This window comes from Lactuca virosa, chromosome 8 (assembly GCF_052849685.1).
Source record: "Lactuca virosa cultivar CGN04683 chromosome 8, Lactuca_virosa_CGN04683_v6, whole genome shotgun sequence".
In the NCBI taxonomy this organism is placed as follows: Eukaryota; Viridiplantae; Streptophyta; class Magnoliopsida; order Asterales; family Asteraceae; genus Lactuca; species Lactuca virosa.
In genome coordinates, this window is record NC_136433.1 from 54,717,364 (window position 1) to 54,738,774 (window position 21,411).

Genomic DNA, 21,411 nt, shown 5'->3' on the forward strand with positions numbered 1-21,411 from the left:
CATGCATACATGCTCACATAGTGTCATAACTAGAAGAACATAAAATAAAAGAAGAGGAGTTGTACATTATGGGTATGCCTTGGTATATGTAAGTCAAGTCTGGGAAGGATATAGCCTGATCAACTATATCTGTCCAGGAATTGACTTGCATATACCGGGGGATGGTCATGATGGACAACAAATCTAACAAACTCGTCTTACCGCTAGTACGCCTCATTCACGAAGCCGGTCTATAAGGGGGGTATAAGGTTGTTGCCTATAAAATGGCAACTTAATGGGTGTCCACTCTCACCCACCGCTTCCTTGATCGGTGGAGGGTCGTTAGCCGAACGGGTAAGACAAGGACTTATAAATTCTCATTAAAAGTATGATGAATATTATAAAGTAACTAAATGCTTTAAGAATTCAAAACTAAACATTTACAAATACTATAGGAGTATTTTGTGTTACTATAATAAAAATATTTTATACTTTCATTTTACCTCATAACCCAATGTATTGGGTCAATAAAAAAAAGTATAAAATCGTATGTACCGTAAACATACCGGAAAACAACGTAATAATATACTTTATGTATAAAAGATTTCTCTCCCTATAAATACACTTTTACTAAAAGTACATTGGTTTACGACTTATGACAGAACCATGCCGCCAAGAAGAAGACCCAGACCTTCCAGCAACACAGCAACACCTCCTCCGCCGCCGCCTCCACAGTTTGATCCCGCGATGTTCCAGGCTGCAGTAACAGCAGCCGTAGCGGCCGCAATGTCGCAGATAGGGACCAACGGAGCTGGTGGTTCGGGATCGGGAGCTACACACTCTAACCACGGAGACAGTACGTGGCGTGCAAAAGAGTGTTCATACAAGGACTTCACAAATGGCAAACCCGACAACTTCAATGGAAGCGGGGGAGTCATCACGTTGATGCAATGGTTTGAAAAGACCGAAGTAGTCTTTCAGGTGTGCTCCTGCCCCGAAGCGAGCAAAGTTAAGTTCGCAACCTTAACCTTCACCGGCCGGGCCCTTACTTGGTGGAACTGCCGGGTTAAGTCACTTACTCTCGAAGTGGCTAGCTCCATAACCTGGGCAGAACTAAAAACGTTGATGATGAAGGAGTACTGCCCGAGAGGTGAAATTCAAAAGCTGGAACAAGAACTCTGGAACCTCAGGATGACGGGCTCTGACCTTGAAACCTACACCACCCGATTCAATGAATTGGCTCTCCTCTGCCCAACAATGGTTACTCCGGAGGAGAAAAAGGTGGAGCGATACCTTTGGGGACTGTCTCTCCACGTGCAAAGTAGTGTCCTAGCTTCAAGGCCAACTACTTTTGACAGTGCCAGGGAGCTGGCACAACAACTTGTTGACCACCGAGCCGGTCATAATACTACAACCACCACCACTGATAAATCAAAAGGGGGAAACAACAAAAGGAAGTTCTGGAACGAAAAGAAGAGCCAACCAGCACAGGACCCCGCTAAGAAGCAACAAATTGTTGCTGTCCATGCTGCCACTAATGCTGCCACTACTGCTACCACTCCAGCACCACCGAAGCCATATGCGGGAAAACTACCTAAGTGCAACAAGTGCAACTTTCACCACAATGGTGCTTGTAGGGAGATGCACTGTAACAACTGCGACAGGAAGGGGCACACTGCTCGTTTCTGTAAAGCGCCGGCTCAACCAATCAACCAAGTCGCCAGTACGGGGGCAACCCGGACCTGCTACAACTGTGGAGACGCAGGTCACTTCAAAAGAGACTGCCCCAAAGCACAAGCCCCTAATGCTGGTGGAGTAGGAAGAGTCCTGGCAATAGGACACGGGGAAGCAGTCGAGGATCCCACGGTGGTTACCGGTACGTTTCTCCTCAATAACTCTTATGCATGCGTACTATTCGATAGTGGAGCGGAGAGGAGTTTCGTGAGCCACCAATATAAACATTTACTTGAACAAAATCCCCAATCACTAAAGGATACTTATGTAGTAGAAATGGCAAATGGGAAAGTAGAAAGCACTAGCGATATATACTCAGAATGTACTCTCACTCTAGACAACCATACATTTAAAATTGACCTGATGCCAGTCACCATAAAAAGCTTCGACGTAATCATCGGGATGGATTGGTTAGTTCCTCACCGTGCCGACATTCTATGTTACGAAAGGGCCGTTCGCCTCAATCTACCAAATGACGAAACCCTTCTCATCTATGGTGACAAACCTAGTGCGAATTTACAAATCATCTCATGCATCAAAGCCCAAAAGTATCTCCGGAAGGAGTACCACGCCTTCTTAGCCCATGTAGTGGACAAGAAACAAGACGTGAAAGACATCAAAGACATCCCCAAAGTGTGTAACTTCCCGGATGTGTTCCCAGAAGATCTTCCTGGTGTACCACTCGCACGACAAGTCGATTTCAGAATTGACTTAATACCCGGAGCTACCCCCGTAGCCAGAGCTCCATACCGCCTCGCACCATCAGAAATGCAGGAGTTGTCCAGTCAGTTGACCGAGCTTTTGAACAAAGGGTTCATCAGACCAAGCTTCTTACTTGGGGAGCACCAGTCCTTTTTGTAAAGAAGAAGGACGGATCCTTTCGCATGTGCATCGACTATCGGGAACTAAACAAGCTCACCATCAAAAACCGATATCCTCTGCCCCGAATCGACGACCTTTTCGACCAACTCCAAGGAGCAAATTTCTTCTCAAAGATCGACCTAAGGTCAGGCTACCATCAGCTACGAGTTCAAGAAGAAGATATTCCCAAAACTGCATTCAGAACTCGCTATGGGCACTACGAGTTTGTGGTGATGTCCTTCGGTTTAACAAACGCACCTGCGGTATTCATGGACCTAATGAATAGAGTGTGTCGACCCTACCTAGACAAGTTTGTAATCGTATTCATCGACGATATCTTGATCTACTCGGGAAGCGAGGAGGAGCATCGCCTACATCTACGCCAAGTGCTAGAGACGCTAAGAGCGGAGAAGCTTTATGCTAAGTTCTCTAAGTGTGAATTCTGGATTAGAGAAGTGGATTTCCTTGGACATGTGGTAAGTGAGAAAGGCATACATGTGGATCCCTCCAAGATCAAGGCAATCGAGAATTGGTCAGCACCCAAGACGCCAACCGAAATTCGACAATTCCTTGGGCTTGCGGGCTACTACCGAAGATTTATACAAAACTTCTCCAAGATTGCGAAACCACTCACCACCTTGACGCAGAAAGGTGTGATATTCAAGTGGGAAAATAAACAAGAAGCTGCTTTCCAAACGTTAAAACAAGCCCTATGCAGCGCACCGATCTTGTCTCTCCCAGAGGGAACCGAGGACTTCGTAGTGTACTGTGATGCTTCGAATCAAGGCCTCGGATGTGTGCTCATGCAGAGAGGGAAGGTTATCGCGTATGCATCGAGACAGCTTAAGACGCACGAGGTTAATTATACTACGCACGACCTGGAATTAGGAGCAGTGGTATTCGCTTTGAAGATCTGGAGACACTACCTCTACGGCACGAAATGCACTATCTTCACTGATCACAAAAGTCTTCAGCATATCCTCAATCAGAAAGAGCTCAACATGCGACAGAGGAGATGGGTGGAGTTGCTGAATGACTACGAGTGCGAAATTCGTTATCATCCGGGCAAGGCCAATGTAGTGGCCGATGCTCTAAGCAGGAAGGAGTACTCGGGCCGCCGAGTAAAATCCTTAACAATGACAATCCATTCCCACTTGACCATACAAATCAAGGAAGCTCAACTGGAAGCTTTGAAACCAGAAAAGGTGGCAGGAGAGACATTAAGGGGAATGGATAAAAACTTAGAAGTCAAGGATGATGGAGCACGTTATATCATGAACCGGATTTGGACACCGAAGTTCGGTGGACTCCGAGATGTCGTCATGAATGAAGCACACAAGACTCGATACTCCATCCATCCCGGGTCGGATAAGATGTATCTGGACCTCAAGAAATTATACTGGTGGCCGAACATGAAAGCTGAGATTGCTACCTATGTGAGCAAGTGCCTGACTTGCGCTAAGGTCAAAACCGAATACCAGAAACCATCTGGGCTATTACAACAGCCGGATATACCTGAGTGGAAGTGGGAACGAATAACCATGGACTTCATAACCAAGCTGCCTAAGACATCGGGCGGTCCTGACACAATATGGGTAATTGTAGACAGATTGACCAAATCAGCACACTTTCTACCAATAAAAGAAACCGACAAGATGGAGAAGCTGACTAGAACGTACATCAGAGAGATTGTACGACTCCATGGTGTGCCGATATCCATTATCTCCGATAGAGATAGTAGATTTACCTCACGGTTTTGGCAGTCTCTACAAAAATCATTGGGAACTAGGCTTGACATGAGTACGGCCTACCACCCACAAACCGACGGACAGAGCGAGCGAACCATTCAAACGTTGGAAGACATGTTAAGAGCTTGTGTGATAGACTTCGGTAAAGCATGGGATACCCATCTACCGCTTATCGAATTCTCCTACAATAACAGCTATCATACTAGCATCAAAGTCGCTCCATTCGAAGCCCTTTACGGTCGCAAATGCAGATCACCCCTGTGTTGGGCTGAGGTGGGGGATGCACAGCTAGCTAGAGGGCAAGTCTCTAATAGCACTCTCACCGGTCCAGAAATCATCCGCGAAACCACCGAAAAGATCGTACAAATCCGAGCACGACTTAAAGCCTCAAGAGACCGACAGAAAAGCTACGCAGACAAGCGGAGGAAACCCTTGGAATTCCAGGTGGGAGACCGAGTCCTTTTGAAAGTCTCACCCTGGAAAGGCTTGATACGCTTCGGAAAGCGTGGGAAGCTGAATCCAAGATACATAGGGCCTTTTGAGATTCTCGCTAGAATCGGCCCCGTAGCTTACAAACTCAATCTACCCCGCGAACTTAGTAATGTGCATCCTACCTTCCACGTCTCGAACTTGAAAAAGTGCCTATCCGATGAGACTCTCATTATTCCACTCGAGGAAATCGAGATCAATGAGAGCCTCAACTTCGTAGAAGAACCTGTGGAGATCATGAACAGGGAAATCAAACGAACGAAACAAAGTCGTATTCCCATCGTGAAGGTACGTTGGAACGCTAAACGAGGACCCGAATTCACCTGGGAACGCGAGGATCAGATGAAACAAAAGTATCCACATCTCTTCCCAAACTCTTGAAATCCCAGTCAAAATGAAAATTTCGGGACGGAATTCCTTCTAACGGGGGGATGATGTGACAACCGTCAAATTTCGGTCAATTCAAAGTCAACAAGTCAAACCGGTCAACTCCAATAACCCTTATATGCTAGGGTTTACGTTATGTAATCACTATACAATTCGCTATTTTAATGAGAAATCATCATTTGGAAAGTTCATGTGTTTGATTTTCCTTAGCCTTAACAAGTGTTAAACAACGAACCAAAGCGATAAAACACTATTTCACAATCATCGGGGTTGTGTACGACACTAAAACACGGTTTAATGGGGTTTACAAACCTTGTGTTGTGAAGCCGGACACTCAAATTAATCACAAACGAAACCTCTCTAAATCGTTTTCACTCTATCTCTTTCTATTTGAAATCTCTCCAAAATCTCTCCCAAATCTCTCTCAAAAGTTACTTTAACTTTTTGTAATCATTTGGGTCATCTCGACCCTTAACCGGGTCAAAAATCGCTTGAAACGGGATAAAAACGAGTAAAATAACTTTAAGGATCCGAAACCAAAGCTTTTGGACCGAAGCCTCGCATCCGAGGCCTCTGGTCCGAAGCGAAGTCCGTCCGTCCGAAGCCATGTCCGAAGCGAGGTCCGCCCGGAACGAGGTCCGTGTCCGAAGCGAGGTCCGTCCGAAGCGAGGTCCGTCCGAAGTCCGAAGGTCCGAAGCGAAGCCTCGCAGACAGGCCCTTTTTACCGGTTTTTCGACTACGACTTCGTTTTAACTCCGTTTTTCATTATTTTAACGTGGGATTTTTACCCAAAACTTTATTTTATAAACTAAGGCCCCAAAATATATAAATCTCCAGGGTTTTTATAAAATATATTAAAAGAATTGGTGATTGAACTAATTATTGAGGGAATATTTGCTTTTCCTTAATTTATGGCAAAAGCAACCCACTACCACCTCACTCTATGATCAGCCACTCTTTCCCACTACCCCTTGTCTCCTTAGTGGACCTTTACAGCCAATCTCCAGCTCTTCCCACGTTCTAAGAGCTGGAGGATTGATCCTCTGTCCTCATTCTCCATAAAACTCTTTCATTCTACACTTAGCAACCAAGAACACTCTCCAAAATTCTCTCATCTTTTCTCTCAACTTCAAGAACTTCAAGGCTTTCTCCAGGGATTTCTTGCTTCAATTAGTAAGTATATTCATCATTCACATAATTATTAAACTCCATTCTACTCAAATCATTGATATCTTACACAAGTTCCATCTTATTCGGTGTTAGATTCTCAAATCATCAAGACATCTTCTTGGTGTTCTTGAGTTGAACACTTCCTCTCTCTCACTTTCATCTACTGAAACCACATAAGGTGAGTTCATACCCATACATTTACATGTTTTTCTTAAGTTTTAAAGAGGTAATACAAGTAAAATCATCAAGAACACAATTAAACTTTTTCTAATAGATTGCATCAGAAAAGATGGACGTTAATCACGGACTGTTTTGGTCAACTTAAAAATTTTAGTTTTCAAAACCGTTTCAGGTGCAAGTAGTTCAAACTCTTAGCTTTAAAATGACTACTTGCACATCTCCAAATGATTTTTCTACAATTAATGGTGATTTTTACAAAACTGCCTGTCATTTCAGAGGCAAACCCCGACCAGTCTGTGATTATGAACATTTTCACCTCTGTTAGAGATCACTAAAAATCATGATAAAATTCACGAACAAACTAGACTCATATTCCAAACTCTCAAATTTTGCGGATTTGGATTTAGAGCTGTGATGATTTTTCTATAAATTTTCTAAGAACGGTAACAGAAACTGTTTTTAACGAAAAGTTGCTGTTAATTTCATTTCACCTTGTAACATGTTGAGCAAGGTGTATATCTTTATGTGACTATATGTTACTGCAATATATGACATTTTATCTTAATATTTAGACACACATCAGTTTACAAATGGATTTGGTCATATAAAATATAAAGAATAACAAGTGATTATAATCAAAGTACAATCGATACATTCAAACATTAAATAAACTATTTTTAATATAGTTTGCATACATTACCACGTACTACCCTTGGTTGATAAACTATAATAGGTATAGTTTATGATACATTACATGACACATACATTTAAAAATGGTACATTTATACAAAAGATATTTTCATTAAGCAAGGTACGGCCATACGGTACCAAGTTTTCATAACACGAAATTCCGTTAATGACTTTGTGAGACATTTACTTCAAATTACCATTAAGTCCTGTATTGTAACCAGAGTCTGCTTGAGGGAGAGCGTGATACTTGTGTATAGATCTATATTGGGTTTGACAAACCCACACCTAAACTGCATGCAACAGTTAGACCGATAGGTCTGGGGTGACAAATGTCATAACATTTCCGACGCCTGAAGAACGTCGTTTTAGGCCACCTTGGTCATAGTATGGTTATAATAAACTCACATAAAGTATTAACAAACATTGGAATTTACGGGAACTTCATTAAAATTTAACGAGTTATGTCGATTTAAACTTGCATTGTTTTACTATAAATATGATAAATTACTTGTACATTTCGGTCTTTGGGTTTTTAGACTACATTTACACATTAAGGAAAATATTGGGTTTTTCTAACACAAATACTACTTTTACAAACGAAAGGCTTTTAATAATACCAAACAAAAGCTTATGAACTCACCAACCTTTGTGTTGACACTTTTTCAAACAACTTGTATTCTCAGGAAATCATTAAACAGGTAATCAAGTGCTTTTGAGGATGGGACGCTAAGGCGTCTACTATTTCATATTTTATCAACATATTGTAATTGATTCGTAAACATGTAATTCATACAATGATGTAATTTTTTTTCAATTATATATATGTTGGTTGTGTTTGCTTGAATTACTATTACAATTGCTGTTATGATACTATACATGAAGTCCTCCACCCCCGGACGTTTCCGCCATCCTTGGTTTGGGGGTGTGACAGATTGGTATCAGAGCGCAGTTTATAGTGAATTAAGTATATCAAACCACATAAGATATACAAACTATAAACACAATTGGGACTAATAGTCTCTGATTTGTGCATTTTTCAAATAAATATACTTTTAGAAAATAAATGATTCTTTTTATTAAAAAGTATAAATACATGCATACATGCTCACATAGTGTCATAACTAGAAGAACATAAAATAAAAGAAGAGGAGTTGTACATTATGGGTATGCCTTGGTATATGTAAGTCAAGTCTGGGAAGGATATAGCCTGATCAACTATATCTGTCCAGGAATTGACTTGCATATACCGGGGGATGGTCATGATGGACAACAAATCTAACAAACTCGTCTTACCGCTAGTACGCCTCATTCACGAAGCCGGTCTATAAGGGGGGTATAAGGTTGTTGCCTATAAAATGGCAACTTAATGGGTGTCCACTCTCACCCACCGCTTCCTTGATCGGTGGAGGGTCGTTAGCCGAACGGGTAAGACAAGGACTTATAAATTCTCATTAAAAGTATGATGAATATTATAAAGTAACTAAATGCTTTAAGAATTCAAAACTAAACATTTACAAATACTATAGGAGTATTTTGTGTTACTATAATAAAAATATTTTATACTTTCATTTTACCTCATAACCCAATGTATTGGGTCAATAAAAAAAAGTATAAAATCGTATGTACCGTAAACATACCGGAAAACAACGTAATAATATACTTTATGTATAAAAGATTTCTCTCCCTATAAATACACTTTTACTAAAAGTACATTGGTTTACGACTTATGACAGAACCATGCCGCCAAGAAGAAGACCCAGACCTTCCAGCAACACAGCAACACCTCCTCCGCCGCCGCCTCTACAGTTTGATCCCGCGATGTTCCAGGCTGCAGTAACAGCAGCCGTAGCGGCCGCAATGTCGCAGATAGGGACCAACGGAGCTGGTGGTTCGGGATCGGGAGCTACACACTCTAACCACGGAGACAGTACGTGGCGTGCAAAAGAGTGTTCATACAAGGACTTCACAAATGGCAAACCCGACAACTTCAATGGAAGCGGGGGAGTCATCACGTTGATGCAATGGTTTGAAAAGACCGAAGTAGTCTTTCAGGTGTGCTCCTGCCCCGAAGCGAGCAAAGTTAAGTTCGCAACCTTAACCTTCACCGGCCGGGCCCTTACTTGGTGGAACTGCCGGGTTAAGTCACTTACTCTCGAAGTGGCTAGCTCCATAACCTGGGCAGAACTAAAAACGTTGATGATGAAGGAGTACTGCCCGAGAGGTGAAATTCAAAAGCTGGAACAAGAACTCTGGAACCTCAGGATGACGGGCTCTGACCTTGAAACCTACACCACCCGATTCAATGAATTGGCTCTCCTCTGCCCAACAATGGTTACTCCGGAGGAGAAAAAGGTGGAGCGATAACTTTGGGGACTGTCTCTCCACGTGCAAAGTAGTGTCCTAGCTTCAAGGCCAACTACTTTTGATAGTGCCAGGGAGCTGGCACAACAACTTGTTGACCACCGAGCCGGTCATAATACTACAACCACCACCACTGATAAATCAAAAGGGGGAAACAACAAAAGGAAGTTCTGGAACGAAAAGAAGAGCCAACCAGCACAGGACCCCGCTAAGAAGCAACAAATTGTTGCTGTCCATGCTGCCACTAATGCTGCCACTACTGCTACCACTCCAGCACCACCGAAGCCATATGCGGGAAAACTACCTAAGTGCAACAAGTGCAACTTTCACCACAATGGTGCTTGTAGGGAGATGCACTGTAACAACTGCGACAGGAAGGGGCACACTGCTCGTTTCTGTAAAGCGCCGGCTCAACCAATCAACCAAGTCGCCAGTACGGGGGCAACCCGGACCTGCTACAACTGTGGAGACGCAGGTCACTTCAAAAGAGACTGCCCCAAAGCACAAGCCCCTAATGCTGGTGGAGTAGGAAGAGTCCTGGCAATAGGACACGGGGAAGCAGTCGAGGATCCCACGGTGGTTACCGGTACGTTTCTCCTCAATAACTCTTATGCATGCGTACTATTCGATAGTGGAGCGGAGAGGAGTTTCGTGAGCCACCAATATAAACATTTACTTGAACAAAATCCCCAATCACTAAAGGATACTTATGTAGTAGAAATGGCAAATGGGAAAGTAGAAAGCACTAGCGATATATACTCAGAATGTACTCTCACTCTAGACAACCATACATTTAAAATTGACCTGATGCCAGTCACCATAAAAAGCTTCGACGTAATCATCGGGATGGATTGGTTAGTTCCTCACCGTGCCGACATTCTATGTTACGAAAGGGCCGTTCACCTCAATCTACCAAATGACGAAACCCTTCTCATCTATGGTGACAAACCTAGTGCGAATTTACAAATCATCTCATGCATCAAAGCCCAAAAGTATCTCCGGAAGGAGTACCACGCCTTCTTAGCCCATGTAGTGGACAAGAAACAAGACGTGAAAGACATCAAAGACATCCCCGAAGTGTGTAACTTCCCGGATGTGTTCCCAGAAGATCTTCCTGGTGTACCACTCGCACGACAAGTCGATTTCAGAATTGACTTAATACCCGGAGCTACCCCCGTAGCCAGAGCTCCATACCGCCTCGCACCATCAGAAATGCAGGAGTTGTCCAGTCAGTTGACCGAGCTTTTGAACAAAGGGTTCATCAGACCAAGCTTCTTACTTGGGGAGCACCAGTCCTTTTTGTAAAGAAGAAGGACGGATCCTTTCGCATGTGCATCGACTATCGGGAACTAAACAAGCTCACCATCAAAAACCGATATCCTCTGCCCCGAATCGACGACCTTTTCGACCAACTCCAAGGAGCAAATTTCTTCTCAAAGATCGACCTAAGGTCAGGCTACCATCAGCTACGAGTTCAAGAAGAAGATATTCCCAAAACTGCATTCAGAACTCGCTATGGGCACTACGAGTTTGTGGTGATGTCCTTCGGTTTAACAAACGCACCTGCGGTATTCATGGACCTAATGAATAGAGTGTGTCGACCCTACCTAGACAAGTTTGTAATCGTATTCATCGACGATATCTTGATCTACTCGGGAAGCGAGGAGGAGCATCGCCTACATCTACGCCAAGTGCTAGAGACGCTAAGAGCGGAGAAGCTTTATGCTAAGTTCTCTAAGTGTGAATTTTGGATTAGAGAAGTGGATTTCCTTGGACATGTGGTAAGTGAGAAAGGCATACATGTGGATCCCTCCAAGATCAAGGCAATCGAGAATTGGTCAGCACCCAAGACGCCAACCGAAATTCGACAATTCCTTGGGCTTGCGGGCTACTACCGAAGATTTATACAAAACTTCTCCAAGATTGCGAAACCACTCACCACCTTGACGCAGAAAGGTGTGATATTCAAGTGGGAAAATAAACAAGAAGCTGCTTTCCAAACGTTAAAACAAGCCCTATGCAGCGCACCGATCTTGTCTCTCCCAGAGGGAACCGAGGACTTCGTAGTGTACTGTGATGCTTCGAATCAAGGCCTCGGATGTGTGCTCATGCAGAGAGGGAAGGTTATCGCGTATGCATCAAGACAGCTTAAGACGCACGAGGTTAATTATACTACGCACGACCTGGAATTAGGAGTAGTGGTATTCGCTTTGAAGATCTGGAGACACTACCTCTACGGCACGAAATGCACTATCTTCACTGATCACAAAAGTCTTCAGCATATCCTCAATCAGAAAGAGCTCAACATGCGACAGAGGAGATGGGTGGAGTTGCTGAATGACTACGAGTGCGAAATTCGTTATCATCCGGGCAAGGCCAATGTAGTGGCCGATGCTCTAAGCAGGAAGGAGTACTCGGGCCGCCGAGTAAAATCCTTAACAATGACAATCCATTCCCACTTGACCATACAAATCAAGGAAGCTCAACTGGAAGCTTTGAAACCAGAAAAGGTGGCAGGAGAGACATTAAGGGGAATGGATAAAAACTTAGAAGTCAAGGATGATGGAGCACGTTATATCATGAACCGGATTTGGACACCGAAGTTCGGTGGACTCCGAGATGTCGTCATGAATGAAGCACACAAGACTCGATACTCCATCCATCCCGGGTCGGATAAGATGTATCTGGACCTCAAGAAATTATACTGGTGGCCGAACATGAAAGCTGAGATTGCTACCTATGTGAGCAAGTGCCTGACTTGCGCTAAGGTCAAAACCGAATACCAGAAACCATCCGGGCTATTACAACAGCCGGATATACCTGAGTGGAAGTGGGAACGAATAACAATGGACTTCATAACCAAGCTGCCTAAGACATCGGGCGGTCCTGACACAATATGGGTAATTGTAGACAGATTGACCAAATCAGCACACTTTCTACCAATAAAAGAAACCGACAAGATGGAGAAGCTGACTAGAACGTACATCAGAGAGATTGTACGACTCCATGGTGTGCCGATATCTATTATCTCCGATAGAGATAGTAGATTTACCTCACGGTTTTGGCAGTCTCTACAAAAATCATTGGGAACTAGGCTTGACATGAGTACGGCCTACCACCCACAAACCGACGGACAGAGCGAGCGAACCATTCAAACGTTGGAAGACATGTTAAGAGCTTGTGTGATAGACTTCGGTAAAGCATGGGATACCCATCTACCGCTTATCGAATTCTCCTACAATAACAGCTATCATACTAGCATCAAAGTCGCTCCATTCGAAGCTCTTTACGGTCGCAAATGCAGATCACCCCTGTGTTGGGCTGAGGTGGGGGATGCACAGCTAGCTAGAGGGCAAGTCTCTAATAGCAGTCTCACCGGTCCAGAAATCATCCGCGAAACCACCGAAAAGATCGTACAAATCCGAGCACGACTTAAAGCCTCAAGAGACCGACAGAAAAGCTACGCAGACAAGCGGAGGAAACCCTTGGAATTCCAGGTGGGAGACCGAGTCCTTTTGAAAGTCTCACCTTGGAAAGGCTTGATACGCTTCGGAAAGCGTGGGAAGCTGAATCCAAGATACATAGGGCCTTTTGAGATTCTCGCTAGAATCGGCCCCGTAGCTTACAAACTCAATCTACCCCGCGAACTTAGTAATGTGCATCCTACCTTCCACGTCTCGAACTTGAAAAAGTGCCTATCCGATGAGACTCTCATTATTCCACTCGAGGAAATCGAGATCAATGAGAGCCTCAACTTCGTAGAAGAACCTGTGGAGATCATGAACAGGGAAATCAAACGAACGAAACAAAGTCGTATTCCCATCGTGAAGGTACATTGGAACGCTAAACGAGGACCCGAATTCACCTGGGAACGCGAGGATCAGATGAAACAAAAGTATCCACATCTCTTCCCAAACTCTTGAAATCCCAGTCAAAATGAAAATTTCGGGACGGAATTCCTTCTAACGGGGGGATGATGTGACAACCGTCAAATTTCGGTCAATTCAAAGTCAACAAGTCAAACCGGTCAACTCCAATAACCCTTATATGCTAGGGTTTACGTTATGTAATCACTATACAATTCGCTATTTTAATGAGAAATCATCATTTGGAAAGTTCATGTGTTTGATTTTCCTTAGCCTTAACAAGTGTTAAACAACGAACCAAAGCGATAAAACACTATTTCACAATCATCGGGGTTGTGTACGACACTAAAACACGGTTTAATGGGGTTTACGAACCTTGTGTTGTGAAGCCGGACACTCAAATTAATCACAAACGAAACCTCTCTAAATCGTTTTCACTCTATCTCTTTCTATTTGAAATCTCTCCCAAATCTCTCTCAAAACTTACTTTAACTTTTTTTAATCATTTGGGTCATCTTGACCCTTAACCGGGTCAAAAATCGCTTGAAACGGGATAAAAACGAGTAAAATAACTTTAAGGATCCGAAACCAAAGCTTTTGGACCGAAGCCTCGCATCCGAGGCCTCTGGTCTGAAGCGAAGTCCGTCCGTCCGAAACCGTGTCCGAAGCGAGGTCCGTCCGGAACGAGGTCCGTGTCCGAAGCGAGGTCCGTCCGAAGCGAGGTCCGTCCGAAGTCCGAAGGTCCGAAGCGAAGCCTCGCAGACAGGCCCTTTTTACCGGTTTTTTGACTACGACTTCGTTTTAACTCCGTTTTTCATTATTTTAACGTGGGATTTTCACCCAAAACTTTATTTTATAAACTAAGGCCCCAAAATATATAAATCTCCAGGGTTTTTATAAAATATATTAAAAGAATTGGTGATTGAACTAATTATTGAGGGAATATTTGCTTTTCCTTAATTTATGGCAAAAGCAACTCACTACCACCTCACTCTATGATCAGCCACTCTTTCCCACTACCCCTTGTCTCCTTAGTGGACCTTTACAGCCAATCTCCAGCTCTTCCCACGTTCTAAGAGCTGGAGGATTGATCCTCTCTCCTCATTCTCCATAAAACTCTTTCATTCTACACTTAGCAACCAAGAACACTCTCCAAAATTCTCTCATCTTTTCTCTCAACTTCAAGAACTTCAAGGATTTCTCCAGGGATTTCTTGCTTCAATTAGTAAGTATATTCATCATTCACATAATTATTAAACTCCATTCTACTCAAATCATTGATATCTTACACAAGTTCCATCTTATTCGGTGTTAGATTCTCAAATCATCAAGACATCTTCTTGGTGTTCTTGAGTTGAACACTTCCTCTCTCTCACTTTCATCTACTGAAACCACATAAGGTGAGTTCATACCCATACATTTACATGTTTTTCTTAAGTTTTAAAGAGGTAATACAAGTAAAATCATCAAGAACACAATTAAACTTTTTCTAACAGATTGCATCAGAAAAGATGGACGTTAATCACGGACTGTTTTGGTCAACTTAAAAATTTTAGTTTTCAAAACTGTTTCAGGTGCAAGTAGTTCAAACTCTTAGCTTTAAAATGACTACTTGCACATCTCCAAATGATTTTTCTACAATTAATGGTGATTTTTACAAAACTGCCTGTCATTTCAGAGGCAAACCCCGACCAGTCTGTGATTATGAACATTTTCACCTCTGTTAGAGATCACTAAAAATCATGATAAAATTCACGAACAAACTAGACTCATATTCAAAACTCTCAAATTTTGCGGATTTGGATTTAGAGCTGTGATGATTTTTCTATAAATTTTCTAAGAACGGTAACAGAAACTGTTTTTAACGAAAAGTTGCTGTTAATTTCATTTCACCTTGTAACATGTTGAGCAAGGTGTATATCTTTATGTGACTATATGTTACTGCAATATATGACATTTTATCTTAATATTTAGACACACATCAGTTTACAAATGGATTTGGTCATATAAAATATAAAGAATAACAAGTGATTATAATCAAAGTACAATCGATACATTCAAACATTAAATAAACTATTTTTAATATAGTTTGCATACATTACCACGTACTACCCTTGGTTGATAAACTATAATAGGTATAGTTTATGATACATTACATGACACATACATTTAAAAAGGGTACATTTATACAAAAGATATTTTCATTAAGCAAGGTACGGCCATACGGTACCAAGTTTTCATAACACGAAATTCCGTTAATGACTTTGTGAGACATTTACTTCAAATTACCATTAAGTCCTGTATTGTAACCAGAGTCTCCTTGAGGGAGAGCGTGATACTTGTGTATAGATCTATATTGGGTTTGACAAACCCACACCTAAACTGCATGCAACAGTTAGACCGATAGGTCTGGGGTGACAAATGTCATAACATTTCCGACGCCTGAAGAACGTCGTTTTAGGCCACCTTGGTCATAGTATGGTTATAATAAACTCACATAAAGTATTAACAAACATTGGAATTTACGGGAACTTCATTAAAATTTAACGAGTTATGTCGATTTAAACTTGCATTGTTTTACTATAAATATGATAAATTACTTGTACATTTCGGTCTTTGGGTTTTTAGACTACATTTACACATTAAGGAAAATATTGGGTTTTTCTAACACAAATACTACTTTTACAAACGAAAGGCTTTTAATAATACCAAACAAAAGCTTATGAACTCACCAACCTTTGTGTTGACACTTTTTCAAACAACTTGTATTCTCAGGAAATCATTAAACAGGTAATCAAGTGCTTTTGAGGATGGGACGCTAAGGCGTCTACTATTTCATATTTTATCAACATATTGTAATTGATTCGTAAACATGTAATTCATACAATGATGTAATTTTTTTTCAATTATATATATGTTGGTTGTGTTTGCTTGAATTACTATTACAATTGCTGTTATGATACTATACATGAAGTCCTCCACCCCCGGACGTTTCCGCCATCCTTGGTTTGGGGGTGTGACATTACGGGTCGAAGGCGCCAAGGCCGGCCCATTGGTTTGATATCCTGCTATTCACTGATATGCTGAGTATGGAATAGATATGCATGATTATGCTAGTTGCCGATATGCTAGTCTGGTAGATCTGTTGGACTACCTGTGATTCTGTCTGCATGATTATCTTTATGTGCTTGTTATATGTTATATGTTGACATATTGTAGTGGGTTGAGGTTGTACTGCTTCATGCGGTAGCCAACAAACCCCGGAGCATTCTAGATATGAGTTGAGGGCCAGGTAGGGCATGCTAGACTCATACTTAGGGCTCAAGAGCATTCTAGATACGAGCTGAGGACCAAGTGGTATGCCAAACTCGTACTAAGGGCTTGAGGGTATTTCAGTCCGATGAGGGATTTGGTTAGGGAGCAAGCCATACATAAGCTGTAGGCCCCGAGGGCAAGCCAGACTTATGCTGTGGGCTCAGGGGTAATCCAGTCTTTTAGCTGTGGACCCAGTACAAGTTGTTATTGTATATGTTATTTGTTTATGTGTTGGTAATTTGTGGGAACTCACTAAGCATTGGCTTACAGTTTTGAGTTATGTTTCGGGTACTTCGGATAATTGCGGGAAGGCGAAGGCGTGACCGTATACATCCTCTTTTTTATAACTTATGATTTTTGGGAAACTCTGATATTTGGAAATGTTTTGAAAACTATGATTTGTAAAAAGGTTATGAATTTGGGTTGAGTTTAAAAGTTTAAATTTCTTGTGATTTTTATGGGTGTTACAATGTAAGTTGGATGCCTAGTTTGAGTACATATTCCACAAGGGTAAGATGCAGGTTGCACACCTTTATCTTTGGCGAGCACCATGACCATGCTTGTCAGTTTAGAAATTTGGGCTTCAATATGAGGAGTATTAAACTCTTTGAAACCCCTAGGTGCATCCTCATACAAATACTCATCTTGATTAGCATGCTTGAAATCTTCAACCATGTTTTTGATGAGATTGCAGATTTCGGTTGGGGTTTTATCGGATAAGGAGCTTTCGCTTGAAGCATTTAGCAGCCTTAGTTCCCATGGGGTCACTTCTTTAATACAATATTAAAGAAGTTAGTATTCGGTTATTCCGTGGAGCATAGCTTCTTGAACCTTTCCTAATATGCATGAAAGGCTTCATTTTAAGCTGTTTGATACCAATGATTTCCCTCTGTATGGTTGAATTCATCTCCGAGAAGTATTTGTCTAAAAACATCCTTGCTAGCTAGGCCCATGTGGTGACCGTCCCCGGTGGGAGGTCATATAACTAATCTTTGGCTCCATCTTAAACTGCAAAAGGGAATGCCCTAAGCTTGATTTGATCAATGGTTAAATTGTGTGGATTCATACTCGAGAAAACAACATCGAATTCTTTGAGAAAATTGTGAGGCTCCTCATTTTCTACCCCTCAAAATGTTGGGAGTAGATGTATAATGTCACACCCCCAAACCAAGGATGGCGGAAACGTCCGGGGGTGGAGGACTTCATGTATAGTATCATAACAACAATTGTAATAGTAATTCAAGCAAACACAACCAACATATATATAATTGAAAAAGTTACATCATTGTATGAATTACATGTTTACGAATCAATTACAATACGTTGACAAAATATGAAATAGTAGACGCCTTAGCGTCCCATCCTCAAAAGCACTTGGTTACCTGTTTAATGATTTCCTGAGAATACAAGTTGTTTGGAAAAGTGTCAACACAAAGGTTGGTGAGTTCATAAGCTTTTGTTTGATATTATTAAAAGCCTTTCGTTTGTAAAAGTAGTATTTGTTTTAGAAAATCCAATATTTTCCTTAAAATGTATATGTAGTCTTAAATTCAAAGACCGAAATGTATAAGTAACTTTTCTTACTTATAATAAATAATGTAAGTTTAAATTGACATAAACTCGTTTAATTTTAATGAAGTTCTCGTAAATTCCAATATTTATTAATACTTTGTGTGAGTTTATTATAACCATGCTATGACCAAGGTTGCCTAAAACGACGTTCTTCGGGCGTCGGAAATGTTATGACATTTGTCACCCCAGACCTATCGGTCTAACTGTTGCATGCAGTTTAGGTGTGGGGTTGTCATACCCAATATAGATCTATACACAACTATCACGCTCTCCCTCAAGGAGACTCTGGTTACAATACAGGACTTAATGGTAATTTGAAGTAAATGTCTCACAAAGTCATTAACGGAATTACGTGTTATGAAAACTTGGTACCGTATGACCGTACCTTGCTTAATGAAAATATCCTTTGTATAAATGTACCCTTTTTAAATGTATGTGTTATGTAATGTATCATAAACTATACCTATTATAGTTTATCAACCAAGGGTAGTACGTAGTAATGTATGCAAACTATATTCAAAATAGTTTATTAAATGTTTGAATGTATCGGTTGTACTTTGATTATAATCACTTGTTATTCTTTATATTTTATATGTCCAAATCCATTTGTAAACTGATGTGTGTCTAAATATTAAGATAAAATGTCATATATTGCAATAACATACAATCACATAAAGATATACACCTTGCTCAACATGTTACAAGGTGAAATGAAATTGACAGCAACTTTTCGTTGAATACAGTTTCTGTTACTGTTCTTAGAAAATTTATAGAAAAATCATCAAAGCTCCAAATCCAAATCCGCAAATTTTGAGAGTTTGGAATATGAGTCTAGTTTGTTCGTAAATTTTATCATGATTTTTAGTGATCTCTAACAGAGGTGAAAATGTTCATCATCACAGACTGGTCCGGGTTTGCCTCTGAAATGATAGGCAGTTTTGTAAAAATCACCATAAATCGTAGAAACATCATATGGAGATGTGCAAGTAGCCATTTTAAAGCTAAGAGTTTGAACTACTTGCACCTGGAACAGTTTTGAAAACTAAAATATTTAAGTTGACCAAAACAGTCCGTGATCGAAGTTCATCTTTTCTGATGTAATCTGATAGAAAAAGTTTAATTGTGTTCTTGATGATTTTACTTGTATTCCCTCCTTAAAACTTAAGAAAAACATGTAAATGTAGGGGTATGAACTCACCCTATGTGGTTTCAGTAGATGAAAGTGAGAGAGAGGAAGTGTTCAACCCAAGAACACTAAGAAGATGTCTTGATGATTCGAGAATCTAACATCGAATAAGATGGAATTTGTGTAAGATATCAATGATTTGAGTAGAATGGAGTGTAATAATTATATGAATGATGAAGATACTTACTAATTGAAGAAAGAAATCCCTGAAGAAAGCCTTGAAGTTCTTGAAGTTGAGAGAAAAGATGAGAGAATTTTGGAGAGTGTCCTTTGGTTGCTAAGTGTAGAATGAAAGAACTTTATGGAGAATGAGGAGAGAGGATCAATCCTCCAGCTCTTAGAATGTGGGAAGAGCTGGAGATTGGGTGTAAAGGTCCACTAAGGTGACAAGGAGTAGTGGAAAGAGTGGCTGATCATAGAGTGAGGTGGTGGTGGTTTGCTTTTGCCATAAATTAAGGAAAAGCAAATATTCCCTCAATAATTAGTTCAACCACTAATTCTTTTAATATATTTTTATAAAAACCCTGGAGATTTATATATTTTGGGGCCTTAGTTTATAAAATAAAGTTTTGGGTGAAAATCCCACGTTAAAATAATGAAAAACGGAGTTAAAACGAAGTCGTAGTCGAAAAACCGGTAAAAAGGGGCCGTCCGCGAGACCTCTCGCATGGAGGCCGGATTCGGACCCTCGCATGCGAGGCTGCTGTCTGATGGCTTCGGATTCGGTCTCCTGAGAGGCTTCAACTTCGGTCCTGATTAGAGGCTTCGGATCCGAGGCCTCGGATGAGAGGCTTCGGTCCTGAAGCTTCAGTTCCAGGTCCTTAAGGCTATTTTACCCGTTTTTACCCCGTTTCAAGCGATTTTTGACCCGGTTAAGGGTCGATATGACCCAAATGATTACAAAAAGTTAAAGTAACTTTTGAGAGAGATTTGGGAGAGATTTCAAAATAGAAAGAGATAGAATGAAAACGATTTAGAGAGGTTTCGTTTGTGATTAATTTGAGTGTCCGGCTTCACAACGCAAGGTTCGTAAACCCCGTTAAACCGTGTTTTAGTGTCGTACACAATCCCGATGATTGTACAATAGTGTTTTATCGCTTTGGTTCGTTGTTTAGCACTGTTAAGGCTAAGGAAAATCAAACACATGAACTTTCCAAATGATGATTTCTCATTAAAATAGCGAATTGTATAGTGATTACATAACGTAAACCCTAACATACAAGGGTTATTGGAGTTGACCGGTTTGACTTGTTGACTTTGTTTGACTTTGACTTGACCGAAATTTGACGGTTGTCACATCATCCCCCCGTTAGAAGGAATTTCGTCCCGAAATTTTCATTTTGACTGGGATTTCAAGAGTTTGGGAAGAGATGTGGATACTTTTGTTTCATTTGATCCTCGCGTTCCCAGGTGAATTCGGGTCCTCGTTTAGCGTTCCAACGGACCTTCACGATGGGAATACGACTTTGTTTCGTTCGTTTGATTTCCCGATCCATGATTTCGACTGGTTCCTCCACGAAGTGGAGATTTTTGTTAACTTCGATTTCGTCGAGTGGTATTACGAGTGTCTCATCAGACAAACACTTCTTTAGGTTCGACACGTGAAATGTGGGATGTACTTTGTCGAGTTCCTGAGGTAATCGAAGTTTGTATGCTACTGGCCCAATCCTAGCAAGGATTTCGAATGGCCCGATGTACCTTGGATTTAGTTTCCCGCGTTTTCCAAATCGTATCATTCCTTTCCAAGGGGAAACTTTTAGTAGTACACGATCACCCACCTGGAATTCCAAGGGTTTGCGTCGTTTGTCTGCGTAACTCTTTTGCCGATCGCGAGACGCTTTCAGTCTTTCTCGAATTTGAACGATCTTTTCTG

General features: G+C 41.3%; 1 protein-coding gene across 1 annotated transcript; it reads left to right on the forward strand.

Moving 5' to 3' along the window:
• Positions 1 to 1,236: 1,236 nt before the first annotated feature.
• On the forward strand, positions 1,237 to 8,006 carry LOC145130358 (uncharacterized). The gene is made up of 2 exons (XM_079065172.1): positions 1,237 to 1,855; positions 7,922 to 8,006. Exons 1-2 carry the CDS (start codon positions 1,237 to 1,239, stop codon positions 7,930 to 7,932), a joined length of 630 nt encoding a protein of 209 aa, XP_078921298.1. The 3' UTR covers positions 7,933 to 8,006.
• Positions 8,007 to 21,411: the final 13,405 nt, after the last annotated feature.